Source organism: Myotis lucifugus, unplaced genomic scaffold, assembly GCF_000147115.1.
Source record: "Myotis lucifugus unplaced genomic scaffold, Myoluc2.0 scaffold_683, whole genome shotgun sequence".
In the NCBI taxonomy this organism is placed as follows: Eukaryota; Metazoa; Chordata; class Mammalia; order Chiroptera; family Vespertilionidae; genus Myotis; species Myotis lucifugus.
Window position 1 is genome coordinate 10,909 of NW_005871731.1, and position 9,658 is coordinate 20,566.

The following is a 9,658-nucleotide window of genomic DNA, read 5'->3' on the forward strand; positions in this document are numbered from 1 at the left end:
AAGCTGATTAGAAAACACCCTGTCCTTGTCATGGCTTGTTTGTGTTACCAGTGAAGTTGTGCCTTTGAGAATGAAGCTGTGAGACAAGTGTGGATCAAAGAACTATGGGCAGCAGGTAATGCAAAGTGATGGCCTCAGCAAACTGGGATTGGAGTCAGAAGTGTAATGGGCATTACCATGTTGTTTGGTGTCTTGGAGGCACAATTTGGAGGACAACATGGGTATTGCCTGACAGCACCAGTGTCAGATCCATCACATTCCCATTATGTGCAGCATCTCTTCCTACCCTGTGTTCCTGATACCCACTGTTATTAAAAGGGGGCAGTGTGACTCACATTTGAGGATCAGAAGACAGGTATCTTGTATCTGTTCATCTGCCTTTATTGTTGTGAGAAGACACAGCATCAGTATAAGGAGAGTTTGACTTTAATGGGACCAAGGCCTGCTATCTTCTCTGATGTGGGGAGTAAGGGAGCATATGGATGTGCAGGGTGGAGGGTATGGCAAACTTGGAATCTCAAGAGAGAATCTTATCATGGGATGTACTGTCTCCATTATGACAGGATATGAACTTTGAGGACGTGGCCATTGCCTTCTCTCAGGAGGAGTGGGGGCTTCTTGATGATGCTCAGAGACATCTGTACTGTGATGTGATGCTGGAAGTGTTTGAACTTTTATCATTCGTAGGTAAGACCTTCACATCTCTCCTAGTGTCCTGAGGTGATGCCCACTCTTTATTTATTCTCCAGACTTAGCACTCCCTCTCTCTCTCTAAAAGCCAGACCATGGGCTCTGCTTATTTCCCCCACTGTCTTGTCTAATGGGCTGTGGCTGCCAGTGCTGAGCTCTCAGAGAGCCCTGAGCAATAGACTCCATAAGCCTCCCTAACACCAGTTGCCTCAGAAACTGCAGGAAGTGTGTGGGTGTCAGCAGTCTTACAGACACCTTAAGGGGTCCCTCCTGCTCTTCCACTCCCAGGGAGGGTGACTATATCCAGATCCATGGCTTCCACTTCTGCACCTTTCCTCTAGGTAAGGACCTAGATGATTGCCTGTGCCAGGTATCGTCTTTACGTACATGCACCAGAGACTGTTCTTGTAAGACCCTCCTTCAATTGTTGTTTGTAATATTACCTTCTGTGAATATTATTACAAACCGAATGCTATGGGCAAGTGATGGCTGCTCACCTCTGTTGTCTTTAATTGATACTTAGAATATTTATTTTGTACATATTTCTTGAGAAGGGGGAGCAGGGAGAACCTCGGTTTTTTCCAGAGTGAACGTACAGGATGGTCCTAGAGGAAGGCTGGCCTGGCTGAGTGGCAACTGGGGGGAGGTATGACATAAAGATGGTGTTCAGATTGTACCAAGAACCTGCTCCTGTCCAACAGTGTTTGGTGCAGGTTCCAGTGGCCACACCTCATTTATACCTTTCCTTTTCCACACTTGACACTTTGCTGACTTGTCATTTCATCAATGACTTCTTAATTTGGCTATCTTCTCCTTTGTGTCATTTTTACATCACCTATTCCTCTGAACATCTCTTTCTGCAGTATTCTACAACATGAATCTATGCAAGTGTTATGAGGATCACATACATGCTTAAACACCCTCAAACACCAGCTACTTATATATTGAATTTTACTTGGAAAGTGATGTAACCAACCTTCTGCACAGCTTGCCCATGTCACCAGCACAGAAGATCTACTGAATGCTGTTAGCAGCAGAATGAGCTGGACAGTCCACTTATCTTTCATGTGGTACTCGCCATGTTTTTGCTCTATTTCTGTTGAAATCTCCACTGTTTTGTGATCTTCAGTGGTCAAGAACTTCACAGGGGCCTTTTATTAAGCCATGCTATAGGTCATTTATTTTCAACCAGTTGCATGAAACCAATGTAGTATGTGCAATACAGTTTTATAATGGGACTTCCCCCTGTCACCAGAGTCAACATTCATTTTCTCATCATTTCTCTGTTTTCAGGTCATTGGCATAAAATGGATGATGTGGAGGCCTATTCTGAACACAGTGTATCTGCAGGAGAGTCTCAGGTCAGGGCTTCCAAGACAGCTGCAGCCACCCAGAGGACCCATCTGTGTAAGCCGTGCTTCTCAGTATTAAAAGATATTTTGCACCTGAGTGAGTTACAAGTGGTTTACTTTGAGAAGAATGTGTTCTTAAGTGATGCATGTGTGAGAGACTTGTGTTTCAGTGCAAACCCTCACCAGCAACAGAAGGATGCCAGTGGAGAGAAGCCCTGGAAAGAAGATATGGAGAGTGCCTCGCTTGTGACAAGTTGCTGCTTCTACTTATCTGGAGTGCCTGAAGCCACTATGGAGGTTGGGGAAGACTCCCCAGGGTTTCTCCAGCACCAGGCCACTCTTAACACTGAGGAGCCACACAGTAACAATGAGATTTCACAAGAATTTCTCAGTGGAAAAAGACATCACCAGTGGGTTGAATGTGAAACAGCTGTCAGCCAGAAACAGAAAGTTGCTTATGAGAAAGGTCTCTGCTCTGAAGATATGATTGATGAGTATAATAAATGTGGGGAAGTGTGTAGACGAATCTTCAACCACCTTCAACACAGGAGAGTTCACACTACAGAAAAGCCCTACGAGTGTACTGATTGTGGGAAGGTCTTCAGTGAAAGCACTGCTCTCATTAAACACAACAGAGTTCACAATAGAGAAAAGCAGTATAAGTGTAGTGACTGTGGGAAGTCCTTCAGTCAAAGGTCTGACTTCACTGGACACCGCAAAATTCACACTGGAGAAAAGCCATATGAGTGTAGTGAATGTGGGAAGTCCTTCAGTCGAAGGTCTGACTTCACTGTACACCATAGAGTTCACACTGGAGAAAAGCCATATGAGTGTAGTGAATGTGGGAAGTCCTTCAGTCGAAGGTCTGACTTCACTGGACACTGCAGAATTCACACTGGAGAAAAGCCATATGAGTGTAGTGAATGTGGGAAGTCCTTCAGTCGAAGGTCTTACCTCACTCTACACCACAGAGTTCACACTGGAGAAAAGCCATATGAGTGTAGTGAATGTGGGAAGTCCTTCAGTCAAAGGTCTTACCTCACTCTACACCACAGAGTTCACAGTGGAGAAAAGCCATATGAGTGTAGTGAATGTGGGAAGTCCTTCAGAGAAAGATCTCACCTCAGTAGACACCACAGAGTTCACACTGGAGAAAAGCCATATGAGTGTAGTGAATGTGGGAAGTCCTTCAGTCAAAGATATCACCTTACTGTACACCACAGAGTTCACACTGGAGAAAAGCCATAATTATGCAGGGAATGTTTTCTTTTTCTCACTTATTATAAGAACACTTAAGGGGCTCTATGGGACCCTTTACATGAATGCAAACCCCTTTTATGGGAACATACACTTGCTAGGTTCCTCATAAATTTGAGGTACCAGTGAGACTTGAAGGAGCTGCATTGTACTTGCTAACATGCCTAGATCTACAACCCAAATGATGTCAAACCTGGCTCACCTGTGGAGTGTGCATTGGTCATCATTCCTGGGTGTTCAGGGGACTGTATTCTTTGTTTTCACTTTTGTTTGAAGTAATTATGGTTCCTCCAAGCTCTTGGCAGTATCTTTATTCATTTGCCTATGACTAGAAAATGGACCTGACCCAGGATTCATCCAGAGCACCAGTTCTCTGCTAAGAAGTGCTACCTCTTTCAGGGATCTAGTGGTACTCACATTATGCTTTGATAAATTTTGGGGGGATTCTTATTCACCAACCTGTAAACCGCTTGCTCTCCTCTGCTCTAGTTTAGGATCTTTTTTTAAGGTTTGTTTACATTTGTCCTTTAATTTTGGTTTTATTCGTGGCCACAGATGATTTGCAAACACAAATGTGATATGTCTGCATGCAGAGATGAATAGATATTGTGTCTATCCCAAAGTTTATGTGGTTTAGAAGGGAGAGCATTATGGCAGGAAATCACTTTTTGTCCAATATTGACTTATTATTTACTGCAGCCCATGGCCTTGAAATAAAGAACACATGACTTTGTGCATTTAATCTGCAGCCTAGTGCCTTATTGGTGAGGGCAAAGATCACTCTGAAGGTCACTCTGCTTCTGTGACCAATATGAATCATGTTCTCTGTTCACAGTATGTATTACATAAGCTTCAGCAGTGTTTAAGGAGCCTGCTCTCCATGTACTGCAAAGGAGCCATGTTCCAGGAAGTATGGAATTTCATAGGCTGGTGTCATATTGTAAGACTCTGAGGTGGAACCACAATTACGACAGAAAAACTGTTTCTATAGTGAGTGGGAAAGCCTGCAGTAAATTAGATCAAAAGGGCCTCTACTAAACATGAGGCCATGGATGTCCCAGGGCCTGTGGCTTGTGTGACCTTTATGTACAGACATTCTCAGGAGTTCCAAAACTGTTTCATGTAGCTGACGTCATTGGCATATAAAACAATCTAATGCTATTGTGTATTCCCCTGGCCCCTCTAGAGTGTTTACATAAGGTAGTTGCTCAACAGGCAAGAAGTCAAAGCTAGAGGATGGATAATCCTGCAATTTGTCCCAGGATGTGTCTTTTGTAAGCAGTCAGCATTCCTGTTGAATTTCATGGCAATAGTTTTTTTGTGTGTTTTTTAAGTATATATTTTTATGATTTTGGAGAGAAAGGGAGAGAGAGAGCAAAATATCAATGAGTGAGAATCATTGATCACTTTCTTCCTGCACGCCCTGCTCTGGGGATCGAGCCGACAACCTGGGCATGTGCCCTGACCAGGAATTGAACCTTGACTTCTTGGTTCATAGGTCGATGCTCAACCACTGAGCCACGCCAGCTGGGCTGATGGCAGTAGTCTTCACTGCTTATCAATATTTGCTGCCACTGAGGCTAGGTTGGTCTTCCCAAGAGTTGAGGAGAGGAATGGTCCTGTCTATATAGGGTTGCCATCTTAATTTTCTAACAACAGACAGAAGGATATCTAGGATTTATATGAAACCACCTTTCAAGACTTTACTTAGGTATATGTATAACTGATGAGCAAGGGAATGCACCTTTCTAATGTGTACTATTTGGCGAGGTTGAACATGCAGATAATGCTGAGAAACCATCACAGGTAAAATAGGCTTCTCTGTTACCCACATCCATGTTGGGGAAAAAGTAGGCTTACTGTTGTGAGTATGCCCAAACACACGGTTAATTCTCTTTTTCAAGTAACTATTTTCTCTATTTTAAAATGTATTTTTATTAAATTTTGAAGGGGAGGGAGAAGGAGAGAACAGCAATCATCTGCCTCCCGTATGACCAATTATTGGGGATTCGGGAAGGCATGTGCCCTGACCTTGAAGCAAACCAATAGCTTTCAGTGACCATGATCACAGCCAACAAAATGAGCCACCAATGGCCATGGAGAGTTTATATTTGTGTTGTTATTTATTAATCATTGTATTATTTCCACTGTATTATTTCCATTGTATTATTTAAGCCTACTTTGCCACACCGTGTATTTACCTCCAGCCCTTTTGTAAGCTTTCTGCCTTCCCAGCCCTCCATGCAGGCATCGATTTACCTTCCTTTACAGTAGAGTAGTTCATATTTTTCATAATTTTATTGGCACTACAGTGGGGCCTTGACTTACGAGTGTCCTGACTAATGAGTTTTTCGAGATGCGAGCTCTCTCTCGGCCAATTTTTTGCTTTGAGTTGCGAGCTAAAATTCAGGTTATGAGCCAGCTTCAGATACCCCACCGCTAGTTGGTGCAGAGAACATCACAGTGAACGCCACACTGATTAATGGCATTTCAATTCATTGTAATAGTGAAAATTGATTTAACATACGAGTAATTTGAGTTACGAGCTCTGTCACGGAACGAATTAAACTCGTTAGTCTACGCCCCACTGTATAAGGTGAATTGCCTTTAACAAGCACTGGCTTCCTTCATGCTACACAGATATTTTGAGATTCGAAACTATTGTTTATGCAAATAGTTAATTTTTCTTTTCTAGGAAATAATGTATTCTATGGATAACCACTTTACTGAGCTGTCTATGGTTTCAGTTATTTGGGGTTTTATATATAAAACACCTGGGCGCTAACTGGTTTGGCTCAGTGGATAGAGCGTCAGCCTATACAGGAGTCAGCTGGTCAATGTTTCTCATCGATGTTTGTAACTCTATCTCTCTACCTTCCTGTCAATAAAATATATTAAAAACAAAAATTAAAAAAAAAACAAATAAAAAGAAAACACCGGGGAATGTTGTATTCCATTCTTTCTACAGGTGTATGTATTAGGGATCAAACTGTTCCAGAGTCAGTGAATGTGTTACATTTTAACATATGGAGAACTGTGATCTAAAATGGTCAAACACTTGGCCTTCCCATCCACCCAGAGTAATGAAAATTCCATTTTTCTGCAACCCTGCTAGCACATGCAAAGGTTAATCTTTTTAAATACTAGTGCCATCAATGAGTATATTGTTAATTTGCTTTTGTTTTAATTCCATTTCCGTAAAAATGTTTGATGGCGACCATTTCTTTACACTATCTTTATCTCCTTTGTTTAAAAGTTTGCTCAGGATTTTTGTCTACTTTTAAAGTTAATTTCTTATTCTAACCAATGGGAGGACAGTGCAGCCTGTAAGACATATATTTTACTTTCACTCATTCCTCAATGACTCCAGTGACTTCTTTGCCATGTGGAATTCTTGGTTTGGAATTCTATATACAAAATATTTTTTCTCAATTTTTACTGTATATATGATTTATAGCCCACTTGTACCTTACACTTATAAGTTTAATCTGCGTTATTCACATTCTCTACTGGTGGTCTTTAAGTCTAAGCATTTAATAATACATTAACTGAAGTCTAGGTTGTAGTATTTTACATATTTAAAATATGTTTTTATTAGAGAGAGGAAGGAAGAGAGATGGAGAAACATCAGTGATGTGAGAGAATCATTGATCAGCTGCTTCCTGAAGACCTACACTGGGTATAATGCCTGCAACATGGGTATTTGCCCTGACAGTAATCAAACTGTAACCTCCTGGTTCATAGTTTGACCCTGAGCCACTGAGAAATACCGGCCAGATAAAACACATTTCTTAACATGCACTTTTATGGTTCCATACATGCCTGCATTTCTGAAAGCAAATCCTACTCCACTTTTCAGTACTTCCTAATTGGCACATGGAATTACTGATGAAAGGACATAATCGACCTTTGTAATAGCTTATTTCAAATATATCCATATAAAGAAAACACTTATGAAACTTCATGAATCCTAGTTTGATCTTCCATCACTATCTCTCGTCCCAGTGGTTCTGGTATCATTCTATTCTCAGATACATTAGTTATTTTACTTTAAACCCCTGATAAGTTTGGCCACAGTCAGACAGTTCAGTTGATTAAAGGATCATCTCAATAATGCCAAGGTTGCAGGTTCCATTCTCAAAGATGATGCAAGAATGAAATAATATAAATTAGTGGGACAACAAATGGATGTCTCTCCCTATTCTTTTTCTAATCAATATATTTGTGGGGTTTTTTCCCCACCAAATGATTCAACACATGTGAACATCATCACAGACCAGGGACCCTGTGGTGAACCAGCCATAAGCGTTCTCATGAGGGCAGAGCACACAGTGAGGGAGAGAACAGGAGGGGAGGGACCCTGCTCTCAGTGTGGAGGGTGGGGAACGAGCTGAGCTGCACAGTCACCCACAGGTAATTATGGCATCTGTGCTCCCTGAGACTAACCCCTAGGGAGCTGGGGAAAGCTCTGGGCCTGGATATGGGCCTTGTGGTCTCAGCACCTTCCAGCCAGGGGTTGAGACTGGGCTATTTTGGATTCAGGTAGTGGAGGAGCCCAGATCCCTCCCAGGTGTTCCGGATCAGCTCCTGATACTTGAGGACCTCAAATCACCTCACCTGCCCCTTAGCAGCCCACACACACCCCTGAGCCCCACAGGCATTGTTGGAATCTCTCTATTTTTGCATTTCTGGGTTATTTTCCACTTTTATTTCTTTTTTTATTGTTTTATTGCTTAAAGTATTACAAAGAGTATTACATATGTCTCCTTTTTTTCCCACATTTGACAATCCCCTGGCCTCCCCTACCCCCAGGGTCTAATGTCCTTTGGTTATGCTTATATGCATGCATACAAGTCCTTCAGTTGATCTCTTACCCCCCTCCCTCCTGCCCCCCAACACCCCCCCCCGGCCTTCCCGCTGCAGTTTGACAATCTGTTTGAGGCAGCTCTGCCTCTGTATCTATTATTGTTCATAAGTTTATAATGGTCTTTATTATCCATGAATGAGTGAGATCATGTGGTATTTTTCCTTCATTGACTGGCTTATTTCACTTAGCATAATGCTCTCCAGTTCCATCTATGTCGTTGCAAATGGTAAGAGTTCCTTCTTTTTTACAGCAGCATAGTATTCCATCGTGTAAATATACCACAGTTTTCTAATCCATTCATCTGCTTATGGGCACTTAGGCTGTTTCCAGATCTTAGCTATGGTGAATTGTGCTGCTATGAACATGTGGGTGCATATATCCTTTCTGATTGGTGTTTCTGGTTTCTTGGGATATATTCCTAGAAGTGGGATCACAGGGTCAAATGGGAGTTCCATTTTTAGTTTTTTGAGGAAACTCCATACTGTCTTCAATAGTGGCTGCACCAGTCTGCATTCCCACCAGCAGTGCACGAGTGTTCCTTTTTCTCCACATCCAATCCAGCACTTGTCGTTTGTTGATGATAGCCAGTCTGACAGGTGTGAGATGGTACCTCATTGTTATTTTGATTTGCATCTCTCGGATGATTAGTGACTTTGAGCATGTTTTCATATGTCTCTTGGCTTTCTGAATGTCCTCTTTTGAAAAGTGTCTATTTAGATCCTTTGCCCATTTTTTGATTGGATTGTTTATCTTCCTTTTCTTGAGTTGTATGAGTTCCCTATAAATTTCGGAGATTAGGCCCTTATCAGATATGACATTGGCAAATATGTTTTCCCACGCAGTGGGCTTTCTTGTTTTGTTGATGGTTTCCTTTGCTGTGCAGAAGTTTTTCATTTTTATGTAGTCCCATTGTTCATTTTCTCTTTAGTTTCAAGTGCCCTAGGAGCTGTATCAGTGAAGAAATTGCTTCGGCATATGTCTGAGATTTTGTTGCCTTTGGATTCCTCTAGAATTTTTATGGTTTCCCGTCATACATTTAAGTCCTTTATCCATTTTGAGTTTTTTTGTGTATGGTGTAAGTTGGTGGTCTAGTTTCATTTTCTTACATGTATCTGTGCAATTTTCCCAACACCATTCATTGAAGAGGCTATCTTGGTTCCATTGTATGTTCTTGCCTCCTTTGTCAAATATTAATTGAGCATATTGGTTCAGGCCTAGTTCTGGGCTCTCTATTCTATTCTATACATTGATCTATATGTCTGTTCTTGTGCCAGTACCAGGCAGTTTTGAGAACAGTGGCTTTGTAATACAGCTTGATATCTGGTATTGAGATCCCACCTACTTTATTCTTTCTCAGGATCGCTGCAGCTATTCGGGGTCTTTTTTTATACCAGATGAATTTTTGGAGTGTTCATTCTAGATCTGTGAAGTATGCCATTGGTATTTTAATGGGAAGTGCATTGAATTTATAGATTGCTTTGGGTAGTATGGA

The 9,658-nt window shown here is 41.6% G+C and overlaps 1 protein-coding gene across 1 annotated transcript; it reads left to right on the forward strand.

The window, feature by feature from the left end:
• Window positions 1–566: 566 nt before the first annotated feature.
• On the forward strand, window positions 567–4,656 carry LOC106694858 (zinc finger protein OZF-like). The gene is made up of 2 exons (XM_023746475.1): window positions 567–687; window positions 1,984–4,656. The coding sequence occupies exons 1-2, from the start codon at window positions 567–569 to the stop codon at window positions 3,288–3,290; spliced, it is 1,428 nt and encodes a 475-aa protein (XP_023602243.1). The 3' UTR covers window positions 3,291–4,656.
• Window positions 4,657–9,658: the final 5,002 nt, after the last annotated feature.

Excerpts from the sequence above, each read along its gene's own strand:
- LOC106694858 (XM_023746475.1), top strand. The coding sequence starts at position 567 with ATGAACTTTGAGGACGTGGCCATTGCCTTCTCTCAGGAGGAGTGGGGG. Across the intron at positions 688-1,983 it reads TGAACTTTTATCATTCGTAG|GTCATTGGCATAAAATGGAT; the intron begins GTAAGACCTTCA and ends CTCTGTTTTCAG.